This window comes from Salvelinus fontinalis, unplaced genomic scaffold (assembly GCF_029448725.1).
Source record: "Salvelinus fontinalis isolate EN_2023a unplaced genomic scaffold, ASM2944872v1 scaffold_2379, whole genome shotgun sequence".
Taxonomy (NCBI): domain Eukaryota; kingdom Metazoa; phylum Chordata; class Actinopteri; order Salmoniformes; family Salmonidae; genus Salvelinus; species Salvelinus fontinalis.
This window is the reverse complement of record NW_026602588.1, coordinates 1,811-14,508: the sequence shown is the minus strand read 5'-3', so window position 1 is coordinate 14,508 and position 12,698 is coordinate 1,811. Positions and strand designations below refer to the sequence as shown.

The window sequence follows — 12,698 nt, the reverse complement described above, 5'->3', positions numbered from 1 at the left end:
GCTTCTCCCCTGTGTGTATTCTCTCATGCCATTTCAGCTCCCCCGGCTGGTTGAAACTCATTCCACATTGGGAGCAATGGTAAGGCTTCTCCCCTGTGTGTATTCTCTCATGTTGTTTCAGGTTCCCTAAATGGTTAAACCACTTTACACAGTGGGAACACTGGTGTCTTCTTGTTGGTTTGGACGTCCCTGGCTCTGGTTCCTCTGAGTCTGGTCTTTCTCCTGCCAAAGACAGTGTGTTTAAAAAAAAAGAGACCTGAATGAAACCTCCACATGATAAATAGGCCTTGCTACGAGGGTAAATCCTAATCAGATCGCTCAATAACCTAAGGCCAGTTTTAACAATCTTGGTGTAATTTTAAAACAAATGTTATAGAGTTTCCTGGTAATTACTGATAATGTTAACATTACTTTTTTATTCATTCTGCTTTACAAGTCAGAACACAAAAAACTAAACCGTTCTTGGACACAAGACACAGACGTCGCTTAACTTCTTATGGCTGCAGGGGGCGTATTGACTAACTTGGAAAAATGTGCCCATTTCAAACGGCCTCGTACTCAATTCTTGCTCGTACAATATGCATATTATTATTACTATTGGATAGGAAACACTCTCTAGTTTCTAAAACCGTTTGAATTATTTCTCTGAGTGAAACAGAACTCCTTCTGCAGCCCACTTCCTGACAGGAAGTGAGTTTCTGAAATCGGAGGTCTCTGTTCAAGAGCTTGCCTATAAATGGGCATGACACGTATTGATATACATACACGTCATACACCTTCCCCTAGATGTCAAGCGGAAGTGAGAGAAGAAATGAGTGGATTATCTTGCTCTGAAGTGGAATAAATCCTCTTGGAATGACTGGTCCGCCGTTTCCTGTATTTTCGAAAACGCGAAGTTGAACCTGGAATCGCCTTCTGGAAAACCGTCGTTATAGGCGAATACTATCTGCGGCTTTGATTTTATTTGATACATGTCACAATATCATCGTAAAGTATGTTTTTTCAATATAGGTTTATCAGATTATTGGAATTTATTCAGGACGTTAGGCGTGTTGCGTTGTTTGACTTTGTTCACAAAGGAGAGCTTAGCACCACTTGGCCAGTGCGCTTGCTAATTCAAGAGGGAAAGAAGTCGTTCTTATTCCAAACAACGACGGTTCTGGACAAAGGACTCCTTGTACAACATTCTGATGGAAGACCACCAAAAGTAGGACCCACTTTGGGATGCTATTTCATATATCTGTCGAACTGTGCTATCGGTACCGTTTGCCTTGAAGCAATGCTGTTCTGTGTTAGCTATTGTAGTAAGCAAATATAACGCTATATTGTGTTTTCGCTGTAAAACACTTCAGAAAAAACGGAAATATTGGCTGTATTCACAAGATGTTTATCTTTCATTTGATGTACACCATGTATTTTTCATAAATGTTTTATGATGAGTATTTATGTATTTCACGTTGCTCTCTGTAATTATTCTGGCTGCTTTGCTGCTATTTTTGATGGTGGCTGCAATGTAAAACTATGATTTATACATCAAATATGCACATTTTCGAACAAAACATAAATGTATTGTATAACATGTTATAAGACTGTCATCTGATGAAGTTGTTCAAGGTTAGGGATTAATTTTATCTCTATTTTGTCGGTTTTGTGAAAGCTACCTATGCGGTGGAAACATGGTGAAAATATGCGGTTGTGTGTTTGGCTATTGTGGTTAGCTAATAGAAATGCATATTGTGTTTTCGCTGTAAAACATTTTAAAAATCGGAAATGATGGCTGGATTCACAAGAAGTTTATCTTTCATTTGCTGTATTGAACTTGTGATTTCATGAAAATTATCTTATATGATATCCCTGTCCCGTTAGGCTAGGCTATGCTAGTCAGCTTTTTTGATGAGGATCCCGGATCCGGGAGGGTGATGAAGTAGAGGTTTTAAGGTTACAGTTATGAAAAGTTAGAACTCTAAAGAGGCCTTTCTACTGACTCTGAAAAACACCAAAAGAAAGATGCCCAGGGTCCCTGCTCATCTGCGTGAACGTGCCTTAGGCATGCTGCAAGGAGGCATGAGGACTGCAGATGTGGCCAGGTCAATAAATTGCAATGTCCGTACTGTGAGACGCCTAAGACAGAGCTACAGGGAGACAGGACGGACAGCGTATCGTCCTCGCAGTGGCAGACCACGTGTAACAACACCCGCACAGGATCGGTACATCCCGAACATCACACCTACAGGTACAGGATGGCAACAACAACTGCCCAAGTTACATCAGGAACGCACAATCCCTACATTGGTGCTCAGACTAGAGGTCGACCGATTATGATTTTTCAACGCCGATACCGATTATTGGAGGACCAAAAAAAGCCGATACCGATTAATCGGCCGATTATTTTAATTTTATTTGTAATAATGAAAATTATAACAATACTGAATGAACACTTATTTTAACTTAATATAATACATCAATAAAATCTATAAATAATGAAACGTGTTCAATTTGGTTTAAATTATGCAAAAACAAAGTGTTGGAGAAGAAAGTAAATGTGCAATATGTGCTATGTAAGAAAGCTAACATTTCAGTTCCTTGCTCAGAACATGAGAACATATGAAAGATATTTCCCTTTATACCATTTGTATTTCATTAACCTTTGACTATTGGATGTTCTTATAGGCACTTTAGTATTGCAAGTGTAACAGTATAGCTTCCGTCCTTCTCCTCGCTCCTCTCTGGGCTCGAACCAGCAACACAATGACAACAGCCACCATCGAAGCAGCGCTACCCATGCAGAGCAAGGGGAACAACTACTAGAAGGCTCAGAGCGAGTGACGTTTAAAACGCTATTAGCGCGCGCTAACTAGCTAGCCATTTCTCTTTGGTTACACCAGCCTCATCTCGGGAGTTGATAGGCTTGAAGTCATAAACAGCGCAATGCTTGATGCACAACAAAGAGCAGCTGGCAAAACGCACGAAAGTGTTTTTGAATGAATGTTTACGCGCCTGCTTCTGCCTACCACCGTTCAGTCAGAAACGTAGATACTTGTATGCTTGTATGCTCAGTCAGATTATATGCAACGCAGGACACGCTAGATAATACCTAGTAATATCATCAACCATGTGTAGTTAACTAGTGGTTATGATTGATTGTTTTTTATAAGATAAGTTTAATGCTAGCTAGCAACTTACCTTGGCTTACTGCATTTGCGTAACAGGCAGTCTCCTTGTGGAGTGGAACGAGATAGAGGCAGGTCGTTATTGCGTTGGACTAGTTAACTGTAATGTTGCAAGATTGGAAACCCCGGGCTGACAAGGTGAAAATCTGTCGTTCTGCCCCTGAACAAGGCACCGTTCCTAGGCCGTCATTGAAAATAAGAATGTGTTCTTAACTGACTTGCCTAGTTAATTAAAGGTAGCAAAAAAAAGAAAAGGCAAATCGGCGCCCAAAAATACCGATTTACGATTATGAAAACTTGAAATCGGCCCTAATTAATTGACCATTCCGATTAATCGGTCGACCTCTAGCTCAGACTGTCCGCAATTGAATGAGAGAGGCTGGACTAAGGGCTTGTAGGCCTGTTGAAAGGCAGGTCCTCGCCAGACATCACCGGCAACAACGTCGCCTCTGGGCACAAACCCACCGTCATTGGACCAGACAGGACTGGCAAAAAGTTATTTTCACTAACAAGTCGCGGTTCTGTCTCTAGGGGTGATGGTCGGATTCACGTTTATCGTCGGATTCGCGTTTATCGTTGAAGGAATGAGCGTTACACCGAGGCCTGCACTTTGGAGCGGGATCGATTTGTAGGTGGAGGGGCCGTCATGGTCTGGGGCGGTGTGTCACAGCATCATCAGACTGAGCTTGTTGTCATTGCAGTCAATCTCAACGGTGTGCGTTACAGAGAAGACATCCTCCTCCCTCATGTGGTACCCTTCCTGCAGGCTCATCCTGACATGACCCTCCAGCATGACAATGCCACCAGCCATACTGCTCCTTCTGTGCATGATTTCCTGCAAGACAGGAATGTTAGTGTTCTGCCATGGCCAGCGAAGAGCCCGGATCTCAATCCCATTGCGCACGTCTGGGACCTGTTGGATCGGAGGGTGAGAGCTAGGGCCATTCCCCCCAGAAATGTCCGCGAACTTGCAGGTGCCTTAGTGGAAGAGTGGGGTAACATCTCACAGCAAGTACTTTCAAATCTGGTGCAGTCCATGAGGAGGAGATGCACTGCAGTACTTAACCTGTTTGGGATAAGGGGGGAGCATTTTCACATTCGGATGAAAAGCGTGCCCAGAGAAAACTTCCTGCTACTCAGGCCCAGAAGCTAATATATGCATATTATTCGTAATATTGGATAGAAAACACTCTGAAGTTTCTAAAACGGTTTGAATTATGTCTGTGAGTATAACAAAACTCAAATGGCAGGCGAAAACCTGAGAAAAATCCAACCAGGAAGTGGGAAATCTGAGGTTTGTAGTTTTCAACTCATTGCCTATCGAATGTACAGTGTCTATGGGGTCATATTGCACTTCCTAAGGCTTCCACTAGATGTCAACAGTCTTAGAACATTGTTTGATGCTTCTACTGTGAAGGAGGGGGGAATGAGAGCTGTTTCAACCAGAGATCTGCCAGAGTGGCATGAGCTGATCACGCGCCTACAAGTGAGAGCGACCAGCATTCCATTGCATTTCTAAAGACAAAGGAATTCTCTGGTTGGAACATTATTGAAGAGTTATGTTAAAAACATCCTAAAGATTGATTCTATACATCGTTTGACATTTTTCTACGAACTTTAATATACATTTTTGAACTTTTCATCAGAACTTTCGCCTGGACTTGCCCGCGCCTCATGAGTTTGGATTTGTTTACCAAACGCGCTAACAAAAGGAGGTATTTGGACATAAATGATGGACTTTATCGAACAAAACAAACATTTATTGTTGAACTAGGATTCCTGGGAGTGCATTCTGATGAAGATCATCAAAGTGAATATTTAAAACGCTATTTCTGACTCAACAACATGGCGGGTATCTGCATGGCTTGTGTCTGAGCGCCGTACTCGGATTATTGCATGGTTTGCTTTTTCCGTAAAGCTTTTTTGAAATCTGACACAGCGGTTGCATTTACATTTACATTACATTTAAGTCATTTAGCAGACGCTCTTATCCAGAGCGACTTACAAATTGGTGCATTCACCTTATGATATCCAGTGGAACAACCACTTCACATTAGTGCATCTAATTATTTTAAGGGGGGGGGGGTAGCTTGGATGAAAGGTGCCCATATCAAACGGCCTGCTCCTCAGTCATAGTTGCGAATATTTGCATATTATTATTAGTATTGGATAGAAAACACTCTAAAGTTTCTAAAACTGTTTGAATTATGTCTGTGAGAACTCATATTGGCAGGCAAAATCCTCAGTTGAAATCAAAACAGGAAGTCAGAAATCTGAGCTTGTATGTATTCACCAGAGTCCCTAAAGAAATTCCCTTGAGATATGAGTTTGCACTGCCTATGGGTTCCACTAGATGTCAACCATCAATATAAATTATAATGAGACTTCTATGATGTTATGGGAGAGAATGAGAGCAGAATCAGTCAGGTGTCCATCAAGCAGCCATTTTCTGATCATGCTTTTTCCTCATGGGAGTCACTTGGGTTCCATTTATCACGAAGACAAGAAAGAATACTCATGTTGGAACTTTATTGAAGCTATATGTTAAAAACATCCTAATGATTGATTGTGTACTTAGTTTGAAATGTTTCTTCGACCGGTAATATCACTTTTTGTCCGATATAACGCTGACCAGAATTAGTGTTTGGATATGTAAACCAGACGCGCTAACAAAAGAAGGTATTTAGACATAAATAACAGATAATTTTTCGAAAAAAACAAACATTTATTGTGGACCTGGGATTCCTGGTGTGCTTTCTGATGTAGATCATCAAAGGGAATATTTATCATATATTTTCTTGTTTATGTTGACGCCATCTTTGCGGCTCTGGTGTTTTACTTTTGAGCGCCGTCTCAGATTATAGCGTGGGTTTCTTTTTCCGTAAAGTTTTTTTAAAATCTGACACAGCAGTTGCATTTACATTTACATTACATTTAAGTCATTTAGCAGACGCTTTTATCCAGAGCGACTTACAAATTGGTGCATTCACCTTATGATATCCAGTGGAACAGCCACTTTACATTAGTGCATCTAATTATTTTAAGGGGGGGATTAGAAGGATTACTTTATCCTATCCTTGGTATTCCTTAAAGAGGTGGGGTTTCAGGTGTCTCCGGAAGGTGGTGATTGACTCCGCTGACCTGGCGTCGTGAGGGAGTTTGTTCCACCATTGGGGTGCCAGAGCAGCGAACAGTTTTGACTGGGCTGAGCGGGAACTGTACTGCATTAAGGAGAGGTATATCTATAATTCCATGTGTAAAACTTGTATTATCATCTATTTATGATGAGTATTTCTGTTGAAACAATGTGGCTATACAAAGTCACTTGATGTTTTTGCAACTAGTGAATCTAGTCGCCTCAATGTAAACTCAGATTTTTTATATAAATATGAATTTAATCAAACAAAACATGCATGTATTGTGTAACATGAAGTCCTATGAGTGTCATCTGATGAAAATAATCGAAGGTTAGTGATTCATTTTATCCTTATTCAGGATTTTGTGAAGCTATCTTTAGCTGGAAAAAATGGCTGTGATTATTGTGGTTTTGTGGTGACCTAACATAATCGTTTGTAGTGCTTTCGCTGAAAAGCCTATTTGAAATCGGACACTTTGGTGGGATTAACAACAAGATTACCTTTAAAATGATATAAGACACATGAATGTCTGAGGAATTTTAATTATGAGATTTCAGTTTTTTTAATTTGGCGCCCTGCACTTTCACTGGCTGTTGTCATATCATCCCGTTACCGGGATTGCAGCCATAAGAAGTTTTAAGACTCCATCATGTTTCATCATTAGATGATAAAATCCTCCTTTAAGACCCTATCATGTTTAGAATGTGTCTGGAAGCGCTACTCTATCTATCCTACTCTCATCCATTCGGTTTGAATAATATTTAATAAGAATAATAATGTTATAATACGTAATAACTAACTTTAATAACTAGGGTTAATACCTGCCTGGCTCCCCAACAAAATCTTTATCTTTACCCCCCTCTAACAATACCGCTACAGAATTAGCATAGTAGGCCATGTAACTTAAGGTCATCTGAAATATTTAGGACTAACTAACTATTCCTTGCCACCCATTCTGAAACTCACTGCAGCTCTTTGTTAAGTGTTGCTGTCATTTCAGTCGCTGTGGTAGCTGACGTGTACAGTGTTGAGTCATCCGCATACATAGACACACTGGCTTTACTCAAATGTCGTTGGTAAAGATTGAAACAAGCAGGTGCCAAACAGCTGCCCTGTGGAATTCCTAATTCTACCTTGATTTTGTTGTACAGGCTTCCATTAAAGAACACTCTCTGTGTTCTGTTAGACAGGTAGCTCTGGGGCGGCAGGTAGCCTAGTGGTTAGAGCGTTAGGCCAGTAACCAAAAGGTTGCTGGATCGAATCCCCGAGCTGACATGGTAAAACTCCGTCGTTCTGTCCCTGAACAAGACAGTTAACCCACTGTTCCTAGGCCGTCATTGAAAATAAGAATTTGTTCTTAACCAACTTGCCTAGTTAAATAAAGGTTACATTTTTTTTTTAAAGCTCTTTATCCACAATATAGCAGGGGGTGTAAAGCCATATGTTTTTTTTCAGCAGCAGACTATGATCGATACTGTCAAAAGTCGCAATGAAGTCTAACAAAATAGCCCAAACAATATTTCTATCGTCATCAACTTCTCTCAGCCAATCAGTCATTTGTAAGTGCTATGCTTATTGAATGTCCTTCCCTATAAGCTGAAAGTCTCAATTTGTTTACTGTAAAATAGCATTGTATCTGGCCAAACTATTTTTTCCAAAAAATTTAAGGGTTGGTAATACGCTGATTGGTCGGCTATTTAAGCCAGTAAAGGGAGCTTTACTATTCTTGGTTAGTGGAATGACTTTAGCTTCCCTCCAGGCCTGAGGGCACACACTTTCTAGTAGGCTTACATTAAAGACAAGACAAATAGGAGTGGCAATACCGGCCGCTATTATCCTCAATTTTCCATCCACGTTGTCAGACACAGTTGACAAGTCATTGTTGATTTTTTTGCCCAAAATTTAATTGAAGATGCTCCATTTTTTTTACTATCATTCTTCATGTCATTTATCTGTTTCATAGTGTAGTTTCTTCTTCTTTTTATTTAGTCACATGATTTCTCAATTTGCAATACGTTTGCCAATCAGTTATACAGCCAGACCTATTTGCCAACTCTTTAGCCTCTTCATCATACCATTTTTTAATTCCTCATCAATCCACGTGGATTTAACAGTGTTTACAGTAATATTCTTAATGGGTGCATGCTTATTAGTAACTGGGATAAGCAATTTCAAATGTGTCAAGGGCAGCGTCTGGTTGCTCATCATTACACACCACGGACCAAAAAATATTATTTACATCAACAACATAGGAATCACCACAAAACTTATTGTATGACCTCTTTTACACAATATTAGGCCCAGCCTTTGGAACTGTGGTTTTCCTAGACATGGCTACTATATTGTGATCACTACATCTGATGGATCTGGAAACTGCTTTTAAACACATTTCTGCAGCATTAGTAAAGATATGATCAAAATATGTTGATGATTTAATTTCTGTACTGTTTGTAACTACCCAGGTAGGTTGACTGATAACCTGAACAAGGTTGACGGCACTGGTTACAGTTTGAAGCTTTCTCTTGAGTGGGCAGCCTGATCATAGCTTTCCTCCAGTATTAGTTAATTAATTAACAGTGTCTGGAGTTTAGTTTGCCTGTTCAAAAGTCTTGTAAAGATAGGGGGGTTGACTGGGACAGGCAATGTAACATCCATGTTTTAAGGAAACGTTTTTGTAAAACAAGCATCTTACATTGGATCATCTTTTAACTTTCTCTCTAAAGCTAACTTTCATCAAGGTATTATATGGTCTATTGGTTTCTCCCTTTTCATTGGCAGAATCCTTTTTCAGTGTTATGATATTCATAACATCCATATCCACCAGTCTATCTTCCTGTCAACTAACAGAACTCTGCTGGTTGTCCTGGTAACAGATACCAGTGGGCAGATCTATTGTATTTATTCAAACTAAACTACAGCACTTACTTTGATGTGTCAAATCTGATCCTTTCTTCTCTTCTCCTCCTCTCACAGTTCCACTCAGCCCCGTTGTTTTCCTGCAGTCCACCAGCTGCACATACAACCTCTTCATACCCAGCAGTACTGCGCTACCGGGAGAGGCACGACACGGGGACTCCGGGAGGGAGGAAGGGCTAGCGTTGTCCTGGTAACCATAAAGAGGGGACACAGACACATATCATTATGGATGCTGATGTCACTGTTGTCATAAAGTGCTTTACAGAAACCCAGCCCAGACCCAGAAAGAGCAAGCTGTATGCTAGACCAGACCAAGCTGTACCATCTGGTGTTCTGATCTGGAGAGACTCTTCTCTGCCTCGTCAGCATCAGGATGTTGTTGAGGCTCCCCAGAGGATTGACAATAGTCATGTCTCTCTCCTGTGTGAATGAGAACATCAAACAGATTGTAAACTTATGACCATCTATTACAATCATAGAGTCTTACAAGAGGCATGAATATGCCTAAAAAGGGCCTAAAATGGGCACTTTCATCATGATTTTGTCGAATATTGTTTGTGTTGTAAATGTAAAAGGGTCGTTCCACTAAATGCTCTGCTCTCATCCTTCTAGACCTATCGGCTGCCTTTGATACTGTGAACCATCAGATCCTCCTCTCCACCCTCTCCGAGCTGGGCATCTCCGGCGCGGCCCACGCTTGGATTGCGTCCTACCTGACAGGTCGCTCCTACCAGGTGGCGTGGCGAGAATCTGTCTCCGCACCACATGCTCTCACCACTGGTGTCCCCCAGGGCTCTGTTCTAGGCCCTCTCCTATTCTCGCTATACACCAAGTCACTTGGCTCTGTCATATCCTCACATGGTCTCTCCTATCATTGCTATGCAGACGACACACAATTAATCTTCTCCTTTCCCCCCTCTGATAACCAGGTGGTGAATCGCATCTCTGCATGTTTGGCAGACATATCAGTGTGGATGACGGATCACCACCTCAAGCTGAACCTCGGCAAGACGGAGCTGCTCTTCCTCCCGGGGAAGGACTGCCCGTTCCATGATCTCGCCATCACGGTTGACAACTCCATTGTGTCCTCCTCCCAGAGTGCTAAGAACCTTGGCGTGATCCTGGACAACACCCTGTCGTTCTCAACTAACATCAAGGCGGTGACCCGTTCCTGTAGGTTCATGCTCTACAACATTCGCAGAGTACGACCCTGCCTCACGCAGGAAGCGGCGCAGGTCCTAATCCAGGCACTTGTCATCTCCCGTCTGGATTACTGCAACTCGCTGTTGGCTGGGCTCCCTGCCTGTGCCATTAAACCCCTACAACTCATTCAGAACGCCGCAGCCCGTCTGGTGTTCAACTTTCCCAAGTTCTCTCACGTCACCCCGCTCCTCCGCTCTCTCCACTGGCTTCCAGTTGAAGCTCGCATCCGCTACAAGACCATGGTGCTTGCCTACGGAGCTGTGAGGGGAACGGCACCTCCGTACCTTCAGGCTCTGATCAGGCCCTACACCCAAACAAGGGCACTGCGTTCATCCACCTCTGGCCTGCTCGCCTCCCTACCTCTGAGGAAGTACAGTTCCCGCTCAGCCCAGTCAAAACTGTTCGCTGCTCTGGCACCCCAATGGTGGAACAAACTCCCTCACGACGCCAGGTCAGCGGAGTCAATCACCACCTTCCGGAGACACCTGAAACCCCACCTCTTTAAGGAATACCTAGGATAGGATAAAGTAATCCTTCTAACCCCCCCCCCCCCCCCCCCCCCTTAAAAGAGTTAGATGCACTATTGTAAAGTGGTTGTTCCACTGGATATCATAAGGTGAATGCACCAATTTGTAAGTCGCTCTGGATAAGAGCGTCTGCTAAATGACTTAAATGTAAATGTAAATGTAAATGGGTGCCTTTTACGTCCCTTTGACATTTAAGTAGGAAATTATGCATCAATATTGCATTTTTAAAGCCTGTTATATTAGATGAGGTGCACTGTAATGTAGACCACCTGGAGAATTCAATATATCTAATTTAAAAGTCCCCAAAAATATATGTATCAATGGCAGATTGACCCTGAAACAATTCCTACAGTAGTGAACAACATATTAAAGTGCAAAACCTCAGTAGAATGCCCCTTAAAAAACACACATTAGTTCAACAACTGCACAGTTTGTGCCCCTGTTTTTAAGACAGTACTCACTGGTGGTAATCGGATCTTCAGTCGCCTCCTTTTTCACTCCCAAAACGTCTTCCTCCTCATTTATTGAGATAGCCTCCTCTTCCTCTTTTACTCTAAAAGGTTCTTCCTCTTCTTTCAATGTTACGGCATCTTCCTCCTTTTTGATTCCGAAAGCTTCTACCTCTTTTTCCACTCTGACAACCTCTTTCCCATCTTCCTCTTTCACTGTAATATCATCCTCTTCTTCTTTCAATGTGATCGCCTCCTCTTCCTCCTTTTTCATCCTGAAAGCTTCTTCCTCTCCTTTCATCAGAGCTTCTTTCTCCGTCTAGTTTAGTGAGCTCATGCCAGGTCGCAGTTGTAAATGAGAACTTGTTCTCAACTTCTCTACTTGGTTAAATAAAGGTGAAATAAATAAAAATAAAAAATGCTCAGGGAGATTAGCCTAGCGCAGTACCAATGTAACACATTTGCTAATGTAATAAGCAAATTGAGTTTAAATGAACAAGTAGATACGTAAACAGAATGATGTTCTAAAACACTAAGATTAATATACACAAGATTGGTCTAAAGATCTTAAATGTTTCGGTTTTATGTTCGCTAGCAAACCACCGCGGTTGGTGAATCAGAATCCTTTTGTCGCTGTTGAAGAATCCTCCCGTCCCGTCCACTAGATTATACGTCACACAAGAACCATCAACTGAAAGACTCATATCGCCGTCTGCTGCCTGGAGTGGGTAACGCAGACTGGGAAAAATCCCCATTACAATGTTTATTCTGGCAAACAATGTCATAAGAAGTAATTTAAAAACAACCAGATGTTATGTTTTCTCCTCCTTCTTACAGCCAATACTTTCCTCCAGGGCTGGTCTGCCCAATAGGCAGGATTAGGTGACAGATTGAAGAGGGTGGCATATTCCGAGCTAAATTGACCAAGGCTCATCTGGTGGTATAATTTGTATTCATTTTTGCCATAGTTATTCTGACCCTACTGCCTGCAAGTTGTCGTTATCTACACCCAAAAAAATGAAAATATCTTCTCAGATATCTCAAATATTTTTCTCAGACTTCAAAAGTGGTCTCCTGATGTGGTTTAATTATTGTTGTGGACTTAGAACATCCAATGTTGTTGTTTTTCTATTAACAGTGTGATTTTGGAAGAGAAAACCAGAAAAACAGCGACAATCAGAAACCTTGAAAAACTAAACGTAGAATATAAATTAAAGATTAGGTCCCTGAATGGTCAAAAACCTCTTCAAATAGAAGTATGTTTATAGCACAAAATATCTTACAGGTAGGCCATCT

General features: G+C 41.6%; 1 protein-coding gene across 1 annotated transcript; it reads right to left on the bottom strand.

The window, feature by feature from the left end:
- Window positions 1-23: 23 nt before the first annotated feature.
- Window positions 24-12,048, bottom strand: LOC129850864 (uncharacterized). The gene is made up of 3 exons (XM_055917054.1): window positions 11,415-12,048; window positions 9,233-9,643; window positions 24-222 (listed from the first exon to the last, which is right to left on the bottom strand). Exons 1-2 carry the CDS (start codon window positions 11,701-11,703, stop codon window positions 9,525-9,527), a joined length of 408 nt encoding a protein of 135 aa, XP_055773029.1. The 5' UTR covers window positions 11,704-12,048; the 3' UTR covers window positions 24-222; window positions 9,233-9,524.
- Between the last annotated feature and the right edge of the window lie 650 nt (window positions 12,049-12,698).